A 27,261-nucleotide genomic window follows, 5' to 3' on the forward strand; every position below is an offset into this window, starting at 1 on the left:
CATTTAAGTTATGCCACAAGCCACATGAACTTGACAAAATTTTTTTCACTTTCCCATCAGTAGGAAAAAAATATGGCAAACTGAAATTCTTTTCTTGTAGATTTGAATTGTTGTGAACAGTAGAACAACAGAGCAATCTTACTGTGACACACGAGTTTATATTATTAAACGCAGGCTGAATCTGTCAGAAAAGCTTTTTTTTTTTTGAATACAGGTATCGTTTAAAAATCAGTGGTGTTCTAATTCTGATTGCTTACTAGTGTATTTGAATATGGTAATACTGATCTCATAGTCCATAACAAACAGGTTTTTTTCATATATATACTTTCTATAGGGTCTCTCATTATATGGCAAGTTTACAGTTTCAGAGAATTCAGTTGGGTTTTTTCCTTCTCTCTCCCTCTTTCCCCTGCAGCAATTGCCACAACCATTTTGCTTTCAGGCTTTCATCTCAGCACTTCAGTAACAGACCTAGTCAATGAGCGATGAGAAGTGTGCACCTGCAGAGTCACTTATATATAATCCAGTAATTTGTTTGTGTAAGATAACTGACACTTGTTACCAGCCTCCCAAACTGTGGCGTCATGCTCCAGTTTTGTTCCAGTTGCATATCTCAGTGTTTAGACTTATTTCAGCATTCATGATATTTCAGTAACTAAGTGAAAGCTTGTTTTTGTGCACAAACTCACTAATATATGAAATGTCTCTTCTTGGAAGTTGTCTTAGCCTCCAAACTCAGAGACCCCCTGTAAACTGTTCAAGTTGTATTTTTCATTTGTAACACAGTGTCATGGGCAGAGATGTATGTGATGTTAAAGGTTTCAGAAGAAATTGACATCACTATTTTTGCGTTGCCTTGCATTCCTTTTTGTAACAAAAGAGTATCTGCAGAGGTTTATGTGTTGCATTTTGAGGAGGTGAAAAATAAATGCTTACGAAACAGTCTTTTACAGTGTCTACAATTTTGCTATTGAAAGCTGTATTCATTGAATATTGTAGTAATACACTTAAAGAGTTAAAAACATTTCCTATTCCTAAAGTCACTTTGTTGTGATACTTCCTTAATTGATGTGGTTTATATTAACTTTCAGTTGATTCATAAACTGCATCTCAAATTTATTCCAGGGGTATCATTAAAGCTGGGTATTCTGATGTGGGAATGCACAGGTGACATGACTGCAGTGATGTTGACACACTGTGGTTTAAGCTGCATTAAAGACAGCAGTGTATTAAGCAGTATGTTTGGTAGGAAGGTTTTCCTGGCCAGTGTGGACAGGTATATTTTCTTTTTCTTAATCCTGTAATGTATAATTTGAATAAGTTTTTGGCATTGCCTCTGCTTGAGGCAAAGGAAAACATGTTTCTTAATTAAACCTTGGTATGATTTTACAGTTCTTTCCTATGAGCTCTTAAGGACAAGAGAGAAAAATACAAATTACAAAAAACAGGTTTTCAATGCTCTACTAGAAAATGTATTTTGTTACACTGCTTGCTAGTACATCTGTTGAAGAGGGATTGTGTTTTGTTTGTGTAAAGGATTAGTTGACTTTTATTAGCCGTTAAAACATTTCCTTTGTTCACAGTAGCAAAAAACATTGATTGGTGTTATCTGGTTTCCATATCTGAAAGCTGTATCACAAACTTTGTGTCCATCTATGTCAGAAGAAGCAGCAGGGGCATTCATCATGGTTCATTTGTCTTATCACTAAACAGTATCTCAGAATCTGTCTCTGTTTAAGTTGATTGCTGTTGTGTTGCTATGATCTCTAACTCCTCATACTTTGAGAGAATGTAGAGCCGTATCTCATTTAGTTAAGGACAGTTCTTTCCCTATGAAACATGGTGTCGGTGTCAATATTTAAATTCCCTCTCAGAAGATAACATCGGTTATGCTTTTAGTGAAGAACTGAACTATTCCTCAGGTGTTTGCTTCAGTTTGTTTCCAGACACTAAGTTGCACTGATGAAGGAAAGTTGCACTTTTTAGGAAGAAAAAAAAAAATAGTATTAATTTAGTAAACAATTGTTGCATTTTGAGAACATGCTGTGTGCTTCTTGAATGCAGTGACCCAGAGGACAGCTTTCTGTTTAGACCAGCACGTGCTGTTAAAAGATTAAAAAAGCAGGGGGGAAGACAGGATGTTGAAATGAAATTGGAGATCTTTCCTTCTCACTCTTGATTTGTGTCATTTTTCCTGCTCTTAAGTTGCAGGAGTTCTAACCTGTCCCCCCATAATTTTGTTGTGGTAAATCTTGAACTTGTTCTACTGTGGCATTGCCAGTGCCAATTGCTGCTGAGGGGGCCCCTGCGGCTCTACCACACCCGAGCCGATCTCCTGCAAACCTTTTTCTTACAAAGCCAAAACTTCCAAGTCCTACTTGACTTTGCTTTTGTTCTAAAGCTGAGAATTTAGAACAGTGCATGTGTTAGTGCTGCAGTATGTGTTTCACAGCGCCCCTTTCACTGGTACTCAGTGCTGCACCCTAGTAAGTGTCCAAAAGCCGTGGGTGTGCATTAAGCTCGTGATCCAGCGTAGCTCTAATCCAGGAGTAAGTCTAACCTGAGCTGTTTCTGTCGTGCTGAGGGCAGAGGTTACTACTTGTGCGGATTTACTGGGAGAGTAAACAATCAGAATAGAAGTGCTGGGTGTGAAAGTATCTTCCTGTGTGCTGTGAATCGGAATGAGGCTGCAGAAGTGTGGTGTGCTCTGAGAGGGAGCGCTCCGAAGCTCCTGGTGACTGGGGCTGCTGCACTTCTGCCGTGCCTTGTCCTGCCTTTGCTGGGGGCTCGCTGGCTTTTAAAAGACTCGGGAGGCGATCACACAGCGGTTCCTGTTGTCGCTTGTGTTTGTCTCTTTTGCCCAGGAGAATCTCAGCTGCAGTCTGCTAGAAGGCAAGTGTCCGGGCTAGCTGGCAGATCTTGCAGACAGCCGCAGCCACGGACCGGGACACCCCTGGGCATCCCTGCCCTGCGTGCCCGTGCGGAGCTCGGAGCCGCCTGGGAGCTCGGCAGGGCCGCTGGCGAGGGCAGCTCTGTCCAGGGTGCTGACGGGCGAGGGCACGGCCAGGCTGCTGTGCAGGAGCTGGGATCGTGCCGTGTCCCTTGGGAACGGTTTCCATCCTGAGGCACAGGTTGTCTGCATCCCCAGCAGTGCACACAGTCACTAACTTGCGTGGAGCTTTTGGGTCTAAAACTGCTGCTCCTGCTTACACCAATCAACCTTGGGGCTTTTGAGGGGTAGTAGAATATATAAGTTAATAGCATGACTTGTATAGCAATGCAAAACTCATCAAACCTTTTAAATTAGAGTGTCTTTTAAGTAGTGCTTGTCCTTGAGATGGTTGCAAGGGCTTATAGGTTTTACAGTTTGATGATAGGAGCCAGTTTAGTTTATCCAAGAATATATCCACTTTTCTGGAGTCGTGCTGAAACTGTCCACTGGCTTTTGGTGTGGAAGCAGTGGAAGGAGGTGTTGTTCAGTTGTTGGAGGAATCAAGAAGGTGCTTGTTCAGTCAAGGCAATGCAACTTAGAAACAGTGGGGTTTCAGTTCATCAAGTTGTCTCATATCTCTTGGTTTAGTGGCATGTACATAGGTAATGGTCACTGGAGCAAAACTTAATGGCAGTGTTGGCTAGAAACTGGAAAATGTTATATCTAAAATGTTCCTTAATCCTAAAAGATTTCCTTTCCAATTTTCCCCAAGTAAGATTTAAATCTTACCGTTGCATTTGATTAGAGGTTCAGATTTTTTCTTGAAAAACGAGTAACACTGAGGAAGTCTTAAAGTAACTTGTTGGTTTAGAAAGTCTGCTATTAGAAACTTGTGTAAAAATTTCTTGCATTCTAAGAATGCAAGAAAAAGTAAGAAAAAAAGTTCTTATTTAATGAGACTTGATTATGAGATACCGATTGCAAGGCAGTCTGGAAACTTAAAAGTCGGTTTATGTTCTTTGTATTCCACATTAATGTGGACTTTTCTTCGTCCATAGGTATTCACCTATATGGGGGATTTTTGTTAGACACATACCACTACAACTTTTTGAGCAATAACTTAATTAAATACTGTTCTGTGCAAGTGTATGATATTTGTCTTCTCATAAATACTCTTAAAGACAAAAAAAGTTAATTTCTGATTATAAATTACATGTTTAATTTTTGTATATGTTTTTCTGTCTTAGCTGGAGATACAGATGATCCTCCAAGAATTACTCAAAATCCTGTCATTAATGGGAATGTAGCAATGGCTGACGGACATAACAACACTGAGGAAGACATGGAAGATGGTAAGTGAATATTTGATAAATGCATGGTTTGTTTGGCTTCTTTAGTTTAATGATTTGGAGGAGAAGATAGTCCATCTCTTACCTATGTCCTATGATCTGCAGCTCATAAAAAAATTAATCCCTCTGTAGTTATGGCTGCTGGTTTTCTGTGTAGGCATCCTTTTCACATAGCTGTACAACAGGATTAGACTTCTGAAGGATGGTTTTTTTTTCTTGTACTCTTTCTAGGTACTCATTTAAAAATTGCTGAAAGTGCTACTGTCCGTTGTTATGTTTTGTGATACAGCCCTTTAAAGGTGCTGCAGCTGGGCTTTGCTGAATAGTAATTTTATCAGTTATGGAATTCCTTCAGGCTGTTTAGAATCCTTATCTGTCCTGCTCTCTTGTCAGGTGGCAGCTGTGATCTGGTTTTGTCTTTGTGTGGTAAGTCAGTGGTAACTATTCTATTGAAGAACATCTTTTGCTCTCAGTTGACACCTAATTTTACTTGCAAAGGCAAAAGAAAAATTATGTATTAATGTCCTGTTTATAAAAGAGGACATGTGGTTTTGAAGTCTTTTTCTTGGTCCATTAAACGAAAATAAGGATGTACAGTTTGTTGCAGAGGATCAAATAATTATAACTCTGGGTATATTTAAAGAAAGGTAACAAGTTTCTAAATATGTTATGTTTAGTGAGGAAAATGTGCAGTGATACTTCTTTTCTTAGGAAAGGGTATGGGCAGGGACTGCTCATTTTGAAGAATGAAGTAAAATTGAGTTGGGAGAAGGGAAACATATGAGTGGGATTTGTTCCATATTCCATGTTGTTTTATGAAAGTGCATTTAGGACTAGGCTTAAACATTTAGTTAGATTTGTGCAAACATGTTAAGTAATTTTTCTTTTTTTTTTTCAGAAAAATCAGAGTTCGAGGTTAAAGGTGAAAAAAGTGCTTACTTTCATGAGTTCAAGGAACATAGAATACTGATAGAAAATAGTAATGTTCCATGAAGAGAATAGGGTTTAAATTCAGAACAAAAGCACCTCATGGTTGAATCACTTCTGTGTCATTGGCAAAGATAAAGTTTTCTATGACCAGAGTCTTGAAATTAAAGAAAAATGTAATCTTAGCATATGAATTTTATTTGTGTGAATGCCTAATCTCATTCAGAGGGTTTTGATTTATTGCTCAGAGTCTGTTCTTATCAAAAGCTGTTATAAAAGATGTTAAATATCTGTCAGGCCATGGTATTTAGAGGGTGGTAAGAGAACACCACATGGGTTGACACCAACTGGCTAGAACAGATCTGTTTAAGCTCTGTTCTTGGTAAGGATGTTTATATGTAGAAAGTCTGGTGGTGTTCGCTGTTGATACAACCAGTACATAGCACATTGGTGAATTAGTAAAATAATTTGTCCACTAGTTGGTCTGTATATACTTGCACAAATTAACCAAAATAGGGACTTAACCTGCAGAAATAGCTGATGAAAGCCAGGCTATATCAGGGCTGGCAAATAATCAGATATTCACCTCTTCATTCAGAATAACATTGACCCTTTAGCCAAAAAACTGCTGTGAACCTGTTTGCATCAGTTCCCAACTGTTTGACTCCTCTCAGAACTGGGTATTGAAGGTGTTGTACTAGGGAGAAAAAGTATCTGTAGGTGTTTGTCAGAAGGTTTCTGAAAGTTTCTCATGCCTTTACGGACTTCCAGCGTGTTCAGGAGCTTGGCCCCACTCTGCAGTGGGACATCCTTTAGGCTTCAAGTGTGATTATTAAGCAATACTCTTAATAGTTCCTCATTATCATATTTGAATAAGGAGTGTCTGGCTACGTGTTGGTGCTGCTACAGCTGTGCATTGACACAGATAGAGTGTTATTGCAAAATGTTAGAGTTGCAAAAACATTCCTGAAGACTTGCATCACGTAAGTGGATGATGCCTCTTTTCCAAGTCTTGTAAATCAGATTAATTGCTTGCTGTTGCATTATTTACACATCAGTGCAATTGTTCTCTTGTTGTTTGTGTTCTTGCTAACCTGGTTTGCAGCATGATGTGCATGGGTAATGGACAGCTCAGAGATTCCAAGGACAGGGAAAATGGGAGATATGGGCTTCTCTGATAAACAGGCAGTTTTCCTTTGCTGTTGCTCATAGAAAGGGACATCAATCTGAGCTGCTGCAGAATGCACGAGGAGAATTTAGAGACCTCTTCAGCAAAACTAATGAGTTTAATGGTTCCTGTGAGAGAGGTGAACAGTAAGATGAAAGGTTGATGCTTCCAGCTGGATCATAGAAATCAGCTTTCTGGTGATTTTCTGAGTTCAAGAAACTTTAGAGCTGATTTTGTTCTTCCAGCTTAGCACATAAAGAAATGACTGATAAGATTGGGGGGAAAAAAAAACTGTGCAGCTCTCATCCCCTTTGCTAGGCAGCAGGCTGCAGGCATTGTGAGGCACAGGCAACAGGAGCAGCAGTGGACCAGCAGCAGGACTTTCAGATAAGGCTGTGTTCTCTCAAGGCTGTGACCAGTACCTGTTGCTGCTCTGTGTGAAGTCTTAGCAATTAAAAAGAACCAGCTGAAGGACTGTGCTGTGCTTTGTATGGAGAAGGACTTAAATGAACCAGACTTTAAAAGCTGGAATAGCAGCCTCTGCAAATAAAGTAAAAAATAATAAAAACAAGGCTCTGATCAAAACTTGTTTGCAAGTGCATCAGTATTCAAAGCAACACCTAGAGTAAATTCTCTTAGAAGTTAAAGTTCAAACAGAAGGTCCCTAGCTGAACATAAACTCACAGCTTTGCCATTACCTCCTGAAGTCTCATTTCTGTGAAGAATTGCAGAGGCAAGAAGGCTTTCAGAAGCATCAGTCTTAGCCATATGCTGGTATTGCATGCTGTATTTGGATCATTATTAAAATATTCATAGAATATTCAGCCAGTTTCTCCATTAATAATTCAGGTTCAGAATATTTTAATAACTCCAGTGCACTTTCAAGGTAGCAGCATTTACTAAGAGAATAAAGAAATCTGCTTTTCCCAAAAGTATCCACATTTAAATATGTGTTTCAGCCTTAAAATGGATCTTATTCAGTATTTGGATCTCAGATTTGAAGGATCTTTTTTCTGTGAAGATGCTGAATGTGACATTCATCACATCAATGAAAAAATGTTTTCCACATACCAGAGACAGTCCATTGCCTTCTGTGAAGATGCTGAATGTGACATCACATCAATGAAAAAATGTTTTCCACATAGCAGAGACAGTCCATTGCATGTAATTTCTCCAAGTACTGTCAGCTGGATCAGTCCTTTTGACCTTGTAGTTCTGGGATTTAAAAAAGTCTCACTTGCCAGTCACTACTAAATTGTCCTGCTGCCGTTGCAGTCTTTAATTGGCATCTGGAGGACACGTTCATGATGGCAAAAAAAGGCTTTGTTTATTGGTGTACTCCAGATAATTTTCACGTTTGCTATGTAAACTTCTCTTTCTAATAAAATTCATCCTTTAATCCATTATACTTCCTAAGAAAAAATAGGCTTACTGGAAGGAAAGGAAGGTTGTTTTTTTTGAAGAAACTTCTATTTTAGGGTTGACCTGTGTTACAAGGCTGCAATTTTATGGAGCAGTTACTAGTGCTTGCTCAAATATTTTACAGAGAAGAGTTCCCATTCCCTGGTGAGCTCTCATGCTCAGGCTTTCCTGAAAAGAAATCAAGAAATACAGGCAAACTTTCTCTGAAGCATCTGCAGATGCTGCGTGGGCTGCATTTTTTAGCTGACACTGTAGCAGCACTGCTGCATCCTTGTGCTGAAGTGCTTTGAAAGCTGCATCAAAGGAGGCAGAAAGCAAACTTGGCTCGTTTTTTGGAAGCTCAGACTGAGCCCAGAAGCACTGATATCATGATTGTGAGTAGGGAGGTGGCCTCAGTTTGGTTTGATATCCACGTGTGATACAAGACTGATTTTAGATTGTTAAGTGTGTTACAGATTTGTTTTATCTTGGCTGCAAACCAAGTTAGAGCTCCTCTGTCTGCAGCCTGTCAGGTTCTTAGGTGTAGAAGATCAGCTCTTCACTCTGTCAACGGGCAGTGAGTAGTGAAACTGGGAAGAGAGCATTTTTTAAGTAGGTGACAGACTGCTAGTTAGCTGCACTTCCAGGCAGGGAAAAAGGAGAAAGTAATCCTTTGAACTCTTGTGTTGCTGAGGAAGCTGACAGCACGGGGCAACATGAAGGTCTTTGCAGGAGTGGAGGGGGCAGGAAGCAGATTTGGGCTGTAGTACCTTCAAGAGATAATTGGAATGCTTAGGGCTGTCAGACCATACACAAAAAAATATTCTGTGTTGCAGTTCAGGAGTAGGACAACTGCTTGAAAACTGCTTCACAAGGGAGAGGAATGAAATCTGCCATAGCTCCCTGGCAGTTGTGGCTAAAACTTGGTAATTTGCTCTGTGAAATGTATAATCTTTACCCTGTTGCATGTTGTAATCAAGAGTGTTCCATTTTTAAAGTAAGGTAGCAATCAGGGCTCACCTGTGTTTTGGAAAAATGATTCAGCGCTGTGTCTGGTGCTGTGCCAAGCTGAGTAAACCACTGCTGTCCCTGTATGGCAGGGACACTGTTGTACTGTGTGCCTTGTCACAGTTCACACTCTGACTTCTGCCTCAGTGCTGTTGTGCCTCAGTGCTCTTTGACTTTGGGTGTCACTGCGTGTGTGACACACCTTTGGTTGTGCATCCCTGTGGGTGCAGTGAGAGCAGCAGGGTGACCATGGGTGCTCCCTGCTGCCCTGTGTGCTTGTCCAACCTCCTTGGAGCCAGGAGGATTCCATGTCACACCAGTGTCAGACTGGAGCCATGGACTGGGAGTGTCTTGTGCATCCCTGGCCTGTCGAGCTGTTGGGATAAGTTGCAGGTTTTTGCTCTGAGTGCAATATGAGGCGTGTCACAGTAAAGAGAGCCTGGCCTTGCTGAAGCTGTCACAGTCTCCAGCACCCTGTTATAGCTGTGTAGTACAGAAGCAGAACAGATTGTGGTAGGTGAAGAACTGGGTATGTGGGAAGAAGGCAAAATTGCTTTAATTGCGTGTGTCAAAATAAGCTCTTTGAAAAAAATAGTCTCATTTAATTTAGTGCTAGACCACTAAAAATCTCTAACGTCTTTGCATAGCACAAAGAAAACAGGACCGTGTTCTTGAGCTGATTTTCAGCAAACTGATACGATTTTACAAAAATCTCAACAACCATCCTATGGCATTCATCTGTTTTAAAATATACTATTGCAAGCCAAAACCAACTAAATGGTGGCATGATATCAACAGGGCATTTGAACAGATTGTGAAACTCCGTTGTGCATATGGGTTCACACAGAGAAGGGACTTAAACTGGGCTGTGGAGATGCTACACAACAAGAAGAGTTAGAGTGGGCTGTGATTTAGTTGTAGAGCATTTGATGTCTCTGTCTTACTGCACCTGCTGCTTTAGAAGAAGCTGGACTGGTAACAAATCCTAAAGAAGCATTTAGGGAAATAGTGAACAAAAGGAACGTGTCTTGCAGTGCCATGTTTGCCTGAATGGAGTTGCAATGTTTTTCAAAATGAAAAAATTGAGACGTCAGTAATTAAGTAGTTCACTGTCCCTCTGGGATGGGGATGGTTTTGTTGCTGCCAGTGTTCCACTATGAAACATGCTCATGTTCCATGCTGTTGGTCATTTTGGAGTGAAGAAGGTGAGGTGTTTCAAACAATGTTGTGTGTGTGTTACAGATACAAGTTGGCGATCAGAAGCAACATTTCAGTTTACAGTGGAACGCTTCAACAGGTTGAGTGAGTCAGTGCTCAGCCCTCCCTGCTTCGTTCGGAATTTGCCATGGAAGATCATGGTAATGCCACGGCTCTACCCGGACAGACCACACCAAAAAAGTGTAGGATTCTTCCTTCAGTGCAATGCTGAGTCTGATTCCACGTAAGACCCTTTTAATTATTGTACAAGTCTCACTTGATACTGGTTAATCTATTGCAAGAAATACAAACAACCCCTTGCTTTTTACAAGAGGAGAGAATTCTTGCAAGGGTGTGAGTGCCCTTTACCCCCCACCCTTCTAAATCTCAAAGCATAAGAATAATCCCCTCTTTAGGATGAGCTAAAATCAGCCTGTGTGACTAGAAGTTTGTGGTAGAATTTAGAATGTGCCTGCTGAAGGAGAAGCCCTTGACTGACAGTTTTCATGGCATGGAAAAAGTTCTGGGTTTATTTCAAATGAAAATGGAGCTTCTCTAGCCATGCCAAGCTATAAATGCTGCCCTGTGAAGTGTGTGAACAGGTAACTGCTACCAGTGCAGACAGAGCAGAGCATGAGTGCTCTCCTTAAGTGGAGTCCCTCACTCATCCAGAAACATCTGAGCATGTGTGTGTTCTTGGGGTCCTGCATGCTAATCAACGTGAACTACCTTTGGCCATTTTTAAAAAATAATAGAGAAATTTAAAAAGAAAACTACAAATTTCTGGAGCATTCCTGTAGCTTATCCAGGAAGGATGCAGAACTCTCAGGTGTCCTTTCCAATAGAGTAACTCCATTCTGGCGCTGAATCTCACAAAGCTTGTTGTTTACTCTGAATAATAAATTCCACTTCTTCATAATTTTCAGAATTTAGAGGTGAGTGCTCAGGACAGAATGTAAAGAAAAAGTTGTAAGTGTATTAAAAAGTCACAGGACATGTGATTCACATCCAAGGATTTCCAGAAAAAGGGTGATCTTCAGAAGTACCAACGCAGGTGCAGCTGGTGGGGCTGAGCAAGCAGTGCCACTGCATGAGGCAGTGACAGGACCTTGTCCAAGCTGTGTCCAGACTGATTGCCTGGCACAAGTAGGGTGGTTTTGAACACCAGTGGTCATGAAGAAGTGCTGCTGAGACAATAAGGTTTGGGGAGTTTATCTTGTGGGAGGGAGGGTAGAATCTCCTCATCCTTTGCTTACCAAAGGCTGAGACCTCCCACTCTGTAGACACCAAGAGCACTTGGAGCTGGCCCATCCATGTGCAGTGAGGCAGATCAGAGCTGACTCACCTGGGGGAGCCGTCAGCTTCTTAAACCAGCCTGCAAGTCACTGACACACTTTCTTGTCAACACTGTTGCCATAAGAAAATCTCCATTCCAGGTTCATAATGTGGCTTCACAAAGCCCCAGAGGTTCATGCCCTCAATAACAATTAGCATCTAATAAGGAAAAAAAAAAGGATGTGTGAAAGTAATGTACCAAAAATCCCTAACAAAAAAAATTATGTAACGACTATAAAAAGCTTGGTTTTGAAAGAGTTTCAAGTGTTTCTTCTGTATTTATAGGTCATGGTCCTGTCATGCACAAGCAGTTCTCAAGATTATAAACTACAAGGATGATGAAAAATCATTCAGTCGTCGTATTAGTCACTTGTTCTTTCATAAGGAGAATGACTGGGGCTTTTCTAACTTCATGGCCTGGAGTGTAAGTAATTGGACATGTATTAATCTATTGCTAGGTAGGAGCATTTTTGTACCTGTCCTGCATACAGAAGTGCTGATAGCAAAGGGGTTTTTTCCCCAAGCTGTTGTTTTTTTTCTATCTTTGCTGTAGATTTCTTTTCAATTTCTTACTCTGTTAATTTGATTTTTGTAGAGTGCTTTTATTTATGTTGTAATTTAAATATTCCTTCATTACTATTTTCTGCCCAAGTGCTTGTATTTTGTTAACACTGTGTGATACACGCTGACATTCTGAAGCAGCATAAATTTGCTTGCATTTCCATATGTTCTTTATGTATATGTACATGTATATTTAATGCCCTAATAATACTACTAAGATTTCTGTTGAATTATGAAAGCTTTTTAAGCATTTGCAAAGGTTTTGGAATATTGTCCAGAAGAAGCAGAACATTTGATTACCAACTGTTACATCATTGAAAACAAAAAAATTACTGTAAAATCTTATAATGCAGGAACAAGTTTCCTGCATTGAGACATTAAAAAAGAATTAAAGTCTAGTAAGCTGTAAAACAAATACTTTGGTATTCTTCAGTTTTTCTTTTGCAGTTGATTACTGCTGATAGTTCAGGCTTGGAAATTAAAAGTGATGTCTAAGTGGATGCTTCACTGCAGCCATGTTGCATGTTCCACTTTTCATGTTCCTGTGTCACTCTTGTTTTACAGGAAGTTACTGATCCTGAAAAAGGCTTTATAGAAGAGGACAAAGTTACTTTTGAAGTCTATGTTCAAGCAGATGCTCCACACGGAGTAGCGTAAGTACCTTTGATTAAAAACAAAGCAGGGTTAAAAATTCTTCATTCTAGTATTTTTATGTTGCTTGTGATCATTCAAGTATTCTGTGTTATTGTCATTTGTAGCTCCCATCAGATATTCTCCCTTTGTCACTACTAGTTGATGAATTCTCACATGGCAATTTTTTCATAGTCACATAGAGATTTTGTATAGCTTAAATTTCTGTTTGCATCAGTCAGCAAAATGCTGTGGAGCCTCAGCTTCTGTGTGAGTTGATTTAATACCTCTGCAGTTCTGGCCTGAGCATTTGTGGTGTGGGAGCTGCTGGGTTTCAGGTGCAGCCAAGTGCTGTCTTACTTGCCTTGGTTTACGGTTGTTGTAAAACTGCTCCATCTCAGTTGTTCTCCTTCATGGCACTTGTAAACAGTGATGTTGTACAGAGGTGCAGACTTGCCCTTAAAAGTACAGCTTTGAGCTCCAGGACACTCTCTCAGGATGTCATTTTTCTGCCATATAGAACATATTTTTAAAAAAGAGGTAATAAAATCACTAAGCATCTAATTGCAAAGAATGTTGTTACTGGCAGGCAGCAGTGGAGTGGAGTTTATTTGAACCTTCAGTAGCACTGGAGAATAGCTGATACCTACCAGCAGCACCACCTTAGGACAAACACTCTTTATTATTGGAATACAGAACTTCCTTGTTTTTAACCACAAACTATTTTCTAGGTGGGATTCAAAGAAGCACACAGGATATGTTGGCTTAAAGAACCAGGGAGCAACTTGTTACATGAACAGTTTGTTACAGACTTTATTTTTCACGAATCAGCTACGAAAGGTAAGTAATACATGAAAGAACACGAGATTATAACATTGGCTGTTTTGAAACATTTATAAATGCTAATTAAAACAGACCTGTGTGATCCTTTTGCTTCTTTTATCCTTTCAGAGGAGTTGTGACTTGCATGGTGGTGCATGTCTTACTGCAGGCAGAGTACAGGAAGCTCCCTTTTGTAGTTTGTGGAACACAAGCTTTTGCCTTCTGTGGAAGCAGGCAGAGCATCTGAAGAAGACCTGAGCTTAGAGGGTGTTTCTTTGACTGTGTTGTATGTTAATATTGCTAGGAATGCTGGGGGTGGGGGAAGCAGTTTAATCTTGCAGATAAAAGATGGAAGCAATTTCCCTTTTCTGAAATAGTTAAAATAGGGAATTACGGCTTCTCAGCCCATAAACAATGCACAAAGATACACCTTTTCTCCATCTTGAAATTGCTTTTATGCAGCAGAATTTTTTTGTTATTATGGTTGCCATTCTGTAGTGATGGAAAGCATAGCATTTTCAGTAGTTTAAACATAATTTTATATTTACTTTAGTAGTATTTTTTGTTTACTGTAGATGTTATTTCTTTGCTGGAAAGAACTTCTTTAAATACCTTTTTAATAAATACCTCATCTAAAGCCAGGATAAAATACACTAGATAATGTATAATTTTAAAATGGTGCATTACTCTTACTGGGAATAAAAACAGAAGTGATGACTAGATATTGGAGGTGGCTATTTAGAAGAGGGGATGTACTTGGAGAATATAACAACTTGGCACTATTGAGTGTATTGGAGTTTCCTATTGATCCTAATTCATCCTTCTGTGCATTTCTGCACTTACTGTCTGTCTCTTAGTGAAAATGGACTGTTCTAACTTGGACTTTCTCTTATGTAGACTAGTTGCAGTTCAGTTAAGCTTTCTTTTCCCTTTTTAATGTACCTGCTTTCCACTGTTTGTAATTTCCCACCATCTTATTTTTTATATCCCTGTGGCCTGTAAGTGTCCTGGTTGGCATTTCTTCTTTCTCTTTGCAATGCTGTTTACTCTGAAGCACTGCAAAAAAAAGAATACCTCAAACTCCAATAGAATGTAACTGAGATCTTCCTAATGCCATGGACAACAGATAAATAAAAACATGATGCATCTGTTCATTTTTTGCAGGAGGTATAATTTACTCATTCAGTTTATCACTCATTATAGTGCCTGTTCTTTTTGCTCAGCACTCAATGTTTGTGTATTTTACTTTTTTCAACAACTTCACTTGGCTCTTGAGAGAAAAAAAGTGCTTTTGTAATAGCTCCATCTAATGCAGTTGGGTAGTTTGTTCAGGACTGTCTTGTAGTCACTAAATCAGTATGTACCATGAAGTAGTGAATCTGTATTCTTTTTGTAATACAGATTGATTTCAACTGAACTGATTATGCCAGGCATTCCCATGCACTTCTTCCCCAGACACAAAATAAAAGCAACTTTTAGTGTCTCTTAATATCTGGCTAGTGACCATGCGAGAAAACTTAATTTACTAGAGTTGGTAGCTGCAGCTTCCTTTATGGAAGTGTTCCTGGACATCAGCTGGAATGTCCAATTCCTTGCTCATTCCTCAGGCTTTCAGAGCCCCTTCATACAGAACAGGTGACAGTGGCAGTTTTAGACAGCTTTAGCACTTATCTGCCATTGGTACAGATCAGGAAGAATCAGTTGTTGCTTTGTCTGAAAAAAGTATTTTTTACATTTTTGTTTTCACTTTGACCAAACTTGTTCCTCTCAAACCAAAGTAAAATAAAACAAAACGTGCAGTATGCTTGGTTTGCTTTTCCCATTTTCATAATTTCAGTGAGTCCTCTTTCCTTGGAAGAAGTAATGATTTCTTTTGCTGTTACTTGGAGCTTTGTTCACAGAGAAGCTGCTGTCAGGAGCAGAGCTGGGGAAGCAATGAACAATAGCAAAGGCAGGCACATACCTATGGCAAGTCAGGCCCTGGGGAAGCGTGGGTGAGGATTGATGGAGAGGTCCTTTCTTCTCTGCTCTGCTTCCCCATAGCACATGGGAGGCTCTGGGTGTTTGAGATGAGACTTCCCTTTTAAGCAACGAGGTGGCTTCATTGGCAGGGAATAAAGAAAGGAACTTTGACATTAGAGCATATTGTTATTTGTTCTTTAGGACTGATAAATATGTGTTTAAACACAGTCTAGTAGGCAAGGGGAGGGGGACTTCCCAGGGGTCCAGGTCTGACCCTGGGCTCTGTTACCTGAGGTGTCCCTTTAGTGTCTCCAGCCTGTCAGTGCCTGTGGCTGCATTCAGTCCATTTTAGAACTGTTTGCTGGTTCCTTTGTAAAAGTCCCTACAACTCATGAGAGCATTACAGAATGTTTATATAAATACATTAAAATAATAAATGCTGGTCCATTTCTCCCTGATCTGGTTCTTCTCCAGTTATCTAATATATTTTACCTAACCTTGGAATTCCATGCACAGTATTTATTTCCCTTCTTTAATTCCTGGCTTTAAGCAGTGTGTTCAAAGTTACCTGTAGCATTCTATTGTTATATAAATACCTAAAATTTTTCTCATATCTCTCAATATGCCTATACACGTCCCTATCCCTCTTTAGTGCTCATTTCCTGAGGGAACTTCTCAGACTCTTTTACATGGATCAGAATGCCTCACACCTTTATCATGAGGTCAAGCTTTCAGAATCTGGGCGGGTAAGGCAAAAAAATTAAGGTTTGAAGAGGATAATATTTAAAAAGTGGTAGTGTGGAGAAACAGTTAAACTCAGAGAAGTGAGCTCCAGTATTACCTAAACACAGAAACAATGAAGAGCCAAGAAAGGCTGTGTTAAATGTCTGCTTTGTCATAACACATGTACAATTTCCAAAGAAATAAAACTGGTGTTTTTATTCAATGGCAGCTGGAATGTAGTAATTATAAGTAAATTGTAAATTATTATTTGAGTGTTACTTGAGAGATATAGGAAGGGAATTAATTGTCCAGATGGTATATGAGAAAAACATTTAAAAAAATGGGAACTAAAGGCAAAGCATTTGATTTTGATTAATTATCAAGGTATTCTGAACTCCAGTTTATGCATTTTTGAAGGAAGAGTCAATCACAAGATTGATTTTTAGCCTGCTGTAGGTTTAACATATTAGTATTTATTTTTTGAATATATCAACACTGACTGTATTTGCATTTTTTCATGACTTGATTTTCACGCCTTGTTTCTATTTGTTTAAACATAGCACGTATCTATATATTTGTTTTTTGAAAAAGCATTTATAGGATGTTCAAAAAAGTTAATAGGGGCTGATGATAGAATTTTGGAAGATCTGAGACTTGGTCATTCAACTACTTCTGTTTCTACCTTTAGCTAGTGACACCCACTCTTAAAAAAATTCATAAATCAGATACAGGACGAGGTTTAAAGTTGACTCCTCAAGGTGCTGACTTGTTCTGGTGTTAATATTTTAAAGCAAAAAATAACTTTTGCTTGTGAAATCAAAGGTATAACTCTGTCTAGTTATATTTGGGGTTTCCCCAGATTGACCTTGTTAACTGGGATTCTGCATGTGGATGATAAAAATAAAGCAATTGGAAATTATTTACTTTATTAGCTTATATGAATTGCTCTGGAATTGAATGTTCTGATTTTAGGAAGGAGATTTTCATAATCAGGGTGGTCCAGCTTTAGATTAGGATGTATGGAGGGGTGGTGGGATCTCCATTCCTGGGTATGGAGGGGTGGTGGGATCTCCATTCCTGGGTATGGAGGGGTGGTGGGATCTCCATTCCTGGAGATGCTCAGAACTTAACTGGATCTGATCCTGAGCAACTGAACCCCAGTCAGAACTTGGCACCTGTAGGCAGAAAAGAGATCAGAACCTACAGAGCTCTCTTCCAGACTGCATCACTAGAAACTCTTGAAGCAGTACTTAACACCTTAAAAAAAGTTGAAAGTTTATTGAGTTTCAGCAGTTAAAACCTGTTGCCAGTGATAAAATTGAAGATGCAATTTTCTTCAATTTATAAAATTTATAAAAGCGGTTTGAGCAAATCTCAAAGTGGAGCAAAAAGAAAACTTTTTTGTTGTCATTAGGATGAGGTTGGAGTATTGTTCTTAAAATTACCCTAGCAAAGACTTATGTTTACTGCCCTTCAGAAAGAAGTTGATTATAAATTTCAGCAAATTTTCATTAATTCTTCCTTTTAATTTGTGTAACTACTACTAACAGTGTAGCTTGCAACTGAGGAGAAATAAAATTTGGAAGTTACTTGTGTTCATGATTCTGTTTTAGGTCCTCTCTATTCACTGGTAACTTCTGAAAATTAAATAAAAAATCTTAAAGATACAGTCATGTGAGTTATCATAATAGTTTACAGTTGTGTAATTAACCATTGTTTTCCTGTCAGAAGGGATTTGCTTTCTTAATGAAATTGTTTCTCTTATCTTACTGTAGCTATTCTGATGATATTCTTTGAAGTATTTCTGTTGCTGTACTTTTGGAAAATGTAGTGAATCCTCAGAACTGGAGTAGAAAACTGGCCTGTCAACATTTTAGGCACTTCCTTTGTTGTTTTTTTTTCTTTCTTATTTTGTCTTTTGCCACACGCTTGTATTGCTTTAGTGTCAGTGTTGCTTTAACCTGGTGCCTGTCCCCTGTGGTTCCCATCCCTTGCACTGAGCTGTCCTGCAGCAGTGCCTGGCTTTGCCCAGAGCTCCCAGCTGCCTGCAGCAGTGCTGCCCTTGCTGTGTGTGTGGGGTCCAGGGTCAGCCAGATGTGCTGCCCACCTCAGGAGTTCTGCCTAATGCACAGACTGAGGTCAGTCACCGAGGTACAGTTCAGCACTTCACTCACAGAAATGGATCATTCCCTGGTGTTTCACAGGCAGAAATTCAGATGGCAATTTTTCTGGTTTTAACAGGTTATTTTCTCATATGCTACTTAATATTGGAGTCTTTTTTAGTTTCATTTGTTGCCTAATCTCCTTCCAGGGCTGTCTGTTCCTTTTTATATTTACGCTTCTCAAATGAACATCTCCCTTTTGTTTGCTCTTCCTATCCCCTAGATGTATTGATGTACACTTTTTAAAAAGTAAATCTCATCTCAGTGACTATTGAACTCTCCTAATCCCTGTTTGGTTTATTTGTGTAATTTCTTTGTTCCCAATCCTTCCCAGATCAGTATAATCAGTGAATTGAATTGTTAAGCTGTTTATTTGCTGGACAGTGATGATGTTAAGTAGGAATGAATGAATCAGGGACTCTCAGAGCTTCCTCTGACATCTTTCTCCATGTGGACCATTTCTGGTTTTGTTCACTTGTTGCCTTTGTTCACTTGTTGTATGATTTCATGTGGTTGCTTTTTCACAAAACCAGTTATTTTCAAGTCTCTGGTATTGACTGCTGTATCTGGTCCTACTGTGATGATTGCACAGACATACTGGGCATGAGAAGGTATTTAAAGGTGTTAAATGCTTTAGTGCATTTACTGTTCCAGGCTGGAATAAGGGAACTATTTAGATAAAATAACCATGAATGGAATCTGTTGTTCACGTTTTTCTAACCACTGTGCTCTAAGAAGAATTGTTCCAGACAATTAACATTTTTACACTACAGTACAAGATTTTTTTCAGACTTTTTTGAAGTGTTGATTAAATTGAGTTCTATGAAGGAAGTCACTGAAGAGGAAAGAATGCATTAAACAGGATGAGCAATAAACCTTTCTGATACTAATTGAACTAAATGCTTTTTCAGGCTGTGTACATGATGCCCACAGAAGGAGATGACTCATCCAAAAGTGTTCCTTTAGCATTGCAAAGAGTGTTTTATGAGCTGCAACATAGTGACAAACCAGTTGGAACTAAAAAGTTAACAAAATCATTTGGGTAAGTTTCAGAAACTTGGACTATTTATTGGACTCAAGCTTCATAAAAGCTTCTTCTTTAAAAAGATACTATTTTAATAAGGTTGCTTTTAGAGAGGTGCAAAGAAGTGTTAATGCAATATGATGTTAATTGTTAACTTTTGGTAGTCTACTTGCATAGGTTTTTATTTTTAGCCAGTACTTAATACAGCTGATCCCAAAGTCAGGTATTTTGGGAAAAGGAATTGTACAGAAACAAAACTGTTAAAAGCAGGGTTATCATTTACCTGAACATTGTGTGATGCAATTGACTTAAGTAAAATTCAGAAGAAAACAGTCATTGAAACATTGCAGTTCATGTGTTGTTAATGTCTTTAAAAAATGGAATCAGTGCTAGTTTTAGTGCAATAGCAGTAATTTGCATGTCCATGTTGTTGAACACTGATGGCTGCTGTAACATTTTCCTACAACATACTGAAGACAAAAGTTAGGACAGAAAGATTAACATTAGTATAACCTTTACAAGTCTTCCCTTTGCATGTCCTCTAAGTATGGAGTAGGATTTTATTAAAATCCATTCTAAAATACTTTATTTTGTATTACTGTGTCTCACTGTATTTATAGGCTAGTCTTGTAGTAATACTGACAGGCACTGTTTTATTTCAAAACACATTAGCAACGCATCTTATTTCAAAACACATTTTGCATCATCTTTTTCATACAGTTGTCCTCGTGTTCATCCTGCATCTGCTGCTACAGCCTGCAGTCGTGCTCTGTCCTAAAACAACCTCTTTGCAACCTTGACTCTTCCCCTTTTAGGGGAATCTTAAAAGGAGATCAGTAGCCTGTGTTGTCTGTTTATCTGGCCATTCCCTCTTCCTACTAGCACACTGTCTATTTGGTGGATCAGTGCTCCTGCTGTCCTGTTATAGGACAGGACTTGGTGACAGAGTAAATATTTCATCTCCAGTTAAGATCCCAACTATGTTATATTCAGTAGCTTGAAGAAGCTGTTCCCAAGGGTGTTGCAGATGCTTAATTTTATATCCAACAGCAGGGTTTTAAAAATGTATTCATGCCTGCTTTTGTTCTTGGAAAATAATTTTAGAATGTGTTTGAAGATTTAGGATTCCCCCTTCCCTCATCATTGAATCAGAGAGGGGTTTTTGGCCTTGTGAGCCCTAGGTGCTCGGGTATTACTAGGGTATTACTTTTTACTGAATGTTGTGAATTTCTAGGTTTGACTTCTTTAAGTAGGAAATGAACCCTTCTTTATCCTAATTTTAGTGTGTGACCTTTTTCTTTGCTTTGTCCTATGAGCTGGCTAGTGTTTAAAGCCTAGAGAGTCAGGGCATTATTTTCTATTCTTAATTATCTGACAGGCCACTTGATTCAGCTCGTTTAATGTGGACCCCACACAGTTGTTGGCACACTTTGGAGATTAGTTTGCTACCATGTGACAGTGGGGGTGAGTCACTGAGAAGAGAGTGGGAGGGAGGATAAAGTCAGCACTGCTCCTGATCACCCTGCTGCTGGTTCCAGGGCCAGGGTGGAGCATCACACTGAACCTGCAGCTACAATCAGCTGAGTTTACTTTATACAGTTGGGAGTGCTGGCTGCTGCAAAAAAAAAGTTGTCAGAGACTTAGAACTTAAAAAACTTTCTTGAGTTGAAGTTACAGTTCTCACAGGTGTATTTAATGCTGAACTAGAAACACTTGGTGCATCTTGTTTTGTTAAAGGCAGGAGTGCTGAACGCCCTTGTTGTGGTGTGCCGTGCTGGCTATGAGGCATTTACATCCTGCTGCCCTCAGCCCTGCTTTCACACCGTGTGTTTGCACATGGACAGTTCAGAAAGCTGAATGCCTCCTCGCAGTTACTGCATGCCCAGGATTAACTGTTTAGATGAGCACAAAGGAGCCAGTCTTTCCTACAAATCCATTTGCTTCCTTCCCTGTGCTGAAATAATCCCTGAATGCCACTTGACTGCACCTGAAGGGCCCTCAAAGAGAGGCAGCTGGAATCCTGCTGTGGAAACTGATGGCATTGAATTGCTCCCAAGCCTTTATTTAAGAGGTTTTTTGGCATGAACTGAGACTGGGTTGTAGGCTGGAAGAGCAACAGTCAGGCTGTGGCCTCCTCAGCTGGCTCTGGGTGCCTTTGCTGTCCCTGCCCCAGTCCCACACAGGCGAAGCAGGGTGGGCTCAGAGCAGCTGCCACGAGTTCACTGCCCCTTCTTCCTACACAGCTAGAGAACCTGTGCATCAGCCAGTCCAAAATCTCAGTCTGTACAGCTTGCTGTGTATTACATGCATGATCTGCAAAGAAATCAAAAAATGTCTTTTGAGGTGTTTTTTCCCCTAATTAGTAATTTTTTATTTATTTGCCTTACAAAGGTGGGAAACTTTAGACAGCTTCATGCAACATGATGTCCAGGAATTATGTCGAGTGGTATGTTTATACTATTTCTTGCTGGTCTGTGATGTATAAATTTCTCTTGATACTCTGTGTGTGTATATATAAATTACAGAGTTTAGGAACTATTAGAATTAATTGTTGCCCTGATTAATTTAAATTAGATCTCAAAGGCAGAGTTTTTGCCTTTTTTCTCTTTAAGAAAAACTTTAGAAAAGTTTTTCTCTTTAAGAATGGGATTGATTGTGGCCTTTTGTGTGTGAGAAATTTCTAAAAAGTAGGGAAGCTTGAAAGTTACTGGAACATGTGCTAGTGGTACTTTTGTACCATGGATAGAAATGCAGTTTTGAAGATGAAATGCATTGTTACATCTGTGGGGGTTTCCAGATTCAAAGAATGGAGTAGCTGGAGTAGCCCTCAGTCTGGGGAAAGAGGAGGATTTAAAGGACTAGAAAGGAGGTGCCAGTACAAATAGACTAACATTTCGTTTTTGTCCAAGTAACTTAGCATCTAATCAGTTAAGTAATAGTGTGTGTGTGATGAATAAATTTAAAAACTGCAAATTTATCTTGTGTAACAACTGATTTTTTTTCAGCTGCTTGATAACGTGGAAAATAAAATGAAAGGCACATGTGTAGAAGGCACTATCCCTAAATTGTTCAGAGGGAAGATGGTGGTATGTATTTTGTACCTTTCTCAAAAATAATTTAAATTAGCTCTCGTTACTTTTATAAAATTGAACTTCTGTTCAACTACTGTTCTTGTTTTGGTTTTGTTTCCAGTCTTACATCCAATGCAAGCATGTAGACTATCGATCTGAACGGATAGAAGATTATTATGACATCCAGCTAAGTATAAAGGGAAAGAAAAATAGTAAGTGATACATTGTGATATGCACCCATGCAGTACTTCAGTATGTTGGACAGCTTCAGTGCCTGTTGTTTTCAAATGGGTTTGTTTTGGTGCACAGTGATTGGAAGTATGTGCTTTAGGACACCTTATTGAAAACATTTTCAATGCATTAATGTTTCTGCCCAGATTACTTTACTTTTTTTTTCCTTATTCCATTTCCTTTCCCTGCTCCTTCCTCCCTAATTCTCTTACTGGTATCTTTTCATAAGACTCTAAGAACTTCAGGAGTTTTCTGGTTTCATAAAACTGTGCCATGGTGATCACAGTGGTATTGTCACAGTAGTTATAATTTATATATAAAGATGAACTCGGATGAAATAGATTCTTATTTATAGACCTGGCCATAGTAAGAAGAAAAAAAAAAAGAATTAACTGCTCAGAACAGCATAACAGTGGTCCCTTATCATGTCTTTACTGAGCACTTGGGGTACAAGGCACAGGAAAGCATGTGTAGGAGTCCAGCAAACAGAGGCATCTGGCTTGATGCTTAACAGCTGAGAAGTGAGGAGTTGTGGCAGACAGCTGTAGCTGTGTGATTTTAAAATCTGCTGGTATTCTTAGATATGCCTCTGCAATATGGTACCTTTCTTGATATTCTTAAACAATATAAAATTATACTTAAAGTAAGGACAGAAGTACTCAAACACAAACTCCCCTGTCCTAATATTTCATTTGATTAATATGATGCAGGCTAAAGTAAACTTACATTTCTTCCTTCTTCTGTTCAATTCCCCAATCTTTTTTCATTCAGTTTTTGAGTCCTTCATTGACTACGTTGCAGTGGAGCAGTTGGATGGTGATAACAAGTATGATGCAGGAGAACATGGCTTGCAGGTATTATTTTTTTAACCTGGTTTTAAATCTTATTTCTTTGATAAAATAACAATATTGCAAAACCCATTCTAGATTTTAACAAGTGATTTTGGTGATGTTTCTTTTTAGGCAAGCTTTTTATGTAGCTCTTCTTATTTGTTGTTAGGTTTCTTAAAATGGAGCTCAGATTTTATAGCAATTTAATTTGTAGTGAGTTTTATATGTCCAAGTCTTCCAGTTGCTAGAATGATTTACTTTTCCACCAATCTCAAGACTGATAAGTTGTTCCTCTGTGAGTAGTCTGTTTTTCCATGTGTCAAGTCAAAAAGCAGCATAGCTCTAAAAGTAACTTTGGAGAGCTCATGTTTGTATTCTCAGCAAGAACACCAAGTGAACCCATGGAAATTAAACATTTATGTGTGTGCACGTGTTTCTGAGCTCTTCAGTTGCACTTGGCTGCACCCACTGGAGTAAGCTGAAGTCCTTTATAAATAATGTTTTACTAAAGCTTATTTCTGCAGCTTTGACATACCAGGTTTTGTCAGTAATGTTCTATATATTCTCTAGCTGTTCTTAGGAAGGTATAGCACAGTAGCCAAATCCTTGTTGGCAGGATGCAATGAACATGAAATTCTTAATTGATCAAAAATGAGCTTTTGCCTCCATATTCTCCCAATTTTATTTATGCAGGTAACTTGCTCCTAATGCAGTGAGATGTCCACATATTCTTGTATGAGTGGCCTAAATTTCATTTAATTGAGTTTTTGTGTTAGTGGAGTAGCTCATGGGAGATGAGCTGCCTAACAATAGGCAGCATTAGGATAAATCAAATTGCACCCAAAGTTTGAACCATTCTGGTGTACATTGTGTTGTCAAGTCTGTAAAGGTCCATATAAGGACTGTCTGCAACAAACAGGTATTTTGAGTTGCTAAAAATCTTGCAATTTCAACCCTCTATTTCCTTTAAAATGTCTAGGAGGCAGAGAAAGGTGTGAAGTTCCTAACACTGCCACCAGTATTACACCTACAGCTCATGAGGTTTATGTATGATCCTCAGACTGACCAAAACATCAAGATAAATGATAGGTAAGTGGCTTGGTTGGTTTAGTGTGTGGGCTGGGTTTTTTTATAGAATTTGGACCTGTGAAAGTATTTTAGCAAAAAATAGCTTTCCAAAATCCTGGTATTTGACCAAGCTCTGAGAAGCAGGCTTGTGCAGTCACTCACAGTGGAGGTCCCCTAAAGGTGCACTGGTTGAATATTGAAGTTCAAAATGACAAATTGAGTGTTTGGTAATCCATAGTGGTTGTTCTGACCATGAACAGGTGCCTGCATCTTTTAATGGCTTGTGTAGCATTTTTTATGCAGTGTGTGGCTAGGCTGCCACCAGTGTAAGCAGGATGAGTAAGGAGTTACCTGCTTGCCCTCCATCTGTTTCCATGGATGGAGGGAGAGCCACTTGCCCACTCACTGTAAGTAGAGGCTGATAATTTCTCAAGGAGATACATGGTTGGTTGTAAACTAAATGTTTATTGCAATTATCTCATTCTCACCAAGGTGAGATATTTCAGAGTAATGTTCCAGTCCAGTGGTACCTGTTCTAGGAAAGCTGCATTTGTCTGCTAGAAAATAACAGATTTTAAAGCTTTTGCCTTGACACAGTGAATCCAAACCAGCCTTAATTCAGTTGAAGTGCTTTTGCCCTTGTTTACTGAGGGCATGCTTTCCTGAGCTGCTTGAAAAGTTTATTTTTATTCCCATATTTAAACAGTATAAATTCTGCCACTGTATGCAGCATGTCCTGGTTAGAAGTGGCATTGTAACAGTAACATGTTCAATTTTTATTCTTTGCTTTAGGAGTACACATAATGTTCCATAGTAGTGCCTGATAATGTGTGTCTATCTTAACTACAAATACAATTGTCTTCATTCTTTTTGAAACTAGGTTTGAATTTCCTGAGCAGTTGCCACTAGATGAATTTTTGCAAAAAACAGATCCTAAAGATCCTGCAAATTACATTCTGCATGCAGTTCTAGTACACAGTGGAGATAACCATGGTGGACATTATGTTGTTTACTTAAATCCAAAGGGCGATGGCAAAGTGAGTATTGAAAAGCATCTAAAAGTATTTGTGTGTTGTAAATGCAGTTTTTATAATAGCAGTTTTTATGATGGGCAAGTCTTCAGAATTTTCTTCCCCTAAAAGAAGAGTGCATACACACTTGGCTTTTAACAAAAGACTTTTTAACAGAGGAAATCCCTTCTCTTGTGTGTGTATGTATTGAAGTTCTGCAATCAGATTTTATCCAGCATTTTTTTGAGGTTGACTTTGCTGAAGCAAATATGAGCATTTCCAGTGTTTCTGTGACTCAGAAGTTCAGCATGTTTGTGTGTGTCCCACTGTTCCAGGTTTAGGTGACTTGATTGGATTGGACATTTATAGGTCAGGTGCTTCTTCCCTTGAGTTGACTGGTTTTGTGTGTACATGATTGTTCACAGTAAGAGTAGAAGTCAGATTTTACTGTGGATTTGTTGCTATTTGTAATTTATTCTTAATTGGCTTTATTGTTTTAATTTAAAATTTGATGTATATTGTTCTAAATATACAGAGAATTATTCATTGTCTTTTGTATCACTGCTTTTTATTTCATTTTACAACAGATGAAGTAAATTTTCTGTTTCCTACAGAAATATTAGATGTTTGAAGTCTTAAGAAAAGCTTCTTGGAATCATTATTGTGTTTTTGGTACTCCCTGTAAAGTGTTCAGTAAAGGTTTGGTATTTATGGACTTCCTTATGCTGAGCACAAGTAGCAGTAGCACAAATACTGAACTAGATTTCCTTTTAAAAGGCATGCCGCTTGAAGGTAATTTTAGTTACTTCAAAGAGCTGAAAGACATGCCAGAAATAGGATTAATTTATCATTCAGGAACATGTTTTTACGTGTAAAATCACCTTTCTGTAAAACTTCCTCCCTAGTGGTGCAAGTTCGATGACGACGTTGTGTCGAGGTGCACGAAGGAGGAGGCGATCGAGCACAACTACGGCGGGCACGACGACGACCTCTCCGTGCGGCACTGCACCAACGCCTACATGCTGGTGTACATCAGGGAGTCCAAGCTCAGTACGTGTCCCCTCTGTGCTCAGAGGGCACGACAGGCAGGGCTGCTTTACCTCTGAATTGTTGGCATGTTCCTGCACAGCAGGACTGCCTTTTTTACAGTCAGAACGTAGCGGGATGGACCAGCCGTTCTCTCGCTTTGGGAGAGTGTGTGCTGCTCTGGGTCATCTTCTGCCTCAGTGAGGCACCTGCAAAGTGCTTCAGCCTTGGCTGGTTTATAGGATGGGAGACTTAGTGAACTGACTTGGGTAATGGAATTAAATCAAATTGATTGTAAACGTGTAGATACATATGCGCTTTAAAAAGGGAGTGGTGGCAAATATTTTTTTAATTCTGAACTGAATATTTCATTCAAAAGTCTATGATATATATTTCATGGGAGTAGTGGCTTGTTGTAGAAGTGCTTCTTTTGCCAAAGCATGATGATATCAAACCATGTTTTTAAGTGAAAGATGAAGAAAGTTGGTTTTGACTTCAAATCAGAGGGAAGTCAAGCGTGTATGAAAAAGAAATTGTTTGATGTAAATCTTGAAATAACATCATAAAATCTGCTTTATAGGTGAAGTTTTGCAGCCTGTCACCGACCATGATATTCCTCAACAACTTGTAGAAAGGCTACAAGAAGAGAAGAGGATAGAAGCTCAGAAGAGGAAGGAGAGGCAGGAAGCTCACCTCTATATGCAAGTGCAGGTCAGCTTTTGAAACTGGAAGATTAAGTTACAGCTACTGTACCATGAAAATGTAGAATATTGAACCACTCTGGAGGCAAACCTTGATTTTCTTGCTATTTAAAAAAATTTTTT

General features: G+C 39.0%; 1 protein-coding gene across 2 annotated transcripts in view; it reads left to right on the forward strand.

Moving 5' to 3' along the window:
- USP7 (ubiquitin specific peptidase 7) overlaps positions 1-27,261 on the forward strand; it is a 70,988-nt gene that overhangs the window by 26,217 nt on the left and 17,510 nt on the right. Inside the window, exons 2-16 of one of the 2 annotated variants that reach the window (XM_039731826.1) lie at positions 4,180-4,284; positions 4,675-4,707; positions 10,028-10,226; positions 11,603-11,741; positions 12,443-12,531; positions 13,240-13,348; positions 19,089-19,219; positions 21,593-21,647; positions 22,207-22,287; positions 22,394-22,484; positions 23,275-23,357; positions 24,313-24,422; positions 25,282-25,438; positions 26,317-26,461; positions 27,018-27,148. In XM_039731826.1, coding sequence (XP_039587760.1) covers positions 4,180-4,284; positions 4,675-4,707; positions 10,028-10,226; positions 11,603-11,741; positions 12,443-12,531; positions 13,240-13,348; positions 19,089-19,219; positions 21,593-21,647; positions 22,207-22,287; positions 22,394-22,484; positions 23,275-23,357; positions 24,313-24,422; positions 25,282-25,438; positions 26,317-26,461; positions 27,018-27,148 — 1,658 coding nt within the window. The remainder of the gene's footprint in view (positions 1-4,179; positions 4,285-4,674; positions 4,708-10,027; positions 10,227-11,602; positions 11,742-12,442; positions 12,532-13,239; positions 13,349-19,088; positions 19,220-21,592; positions 21,648-22,206; positions 22,288-22,393; positions 22,485-23,274; positions 23,358-24,312; positions 24,423-25,281; positions 25,439-26,316; positions 26,462-27,017; positions 27,149-27,261) is intronic. The other variant, XM_039731827.1, reaches the window with a different exon arrangement.

The sequence above is a fragment of the Passer montanus genome, unplaced genomic scaffold (genome assembly GCF_014805655.1).
Source record: "Passer montanus isolate IOZ18808 unplaced genomic scaffold, ASM1480565v1 scaffold8, whole genome shotgun sequence".
Lineage (NCBI taxonomy): Eukaryota > Metazoa > Chordata > Aves > Passeriformes > Passeridae > Passer > Passer montanus.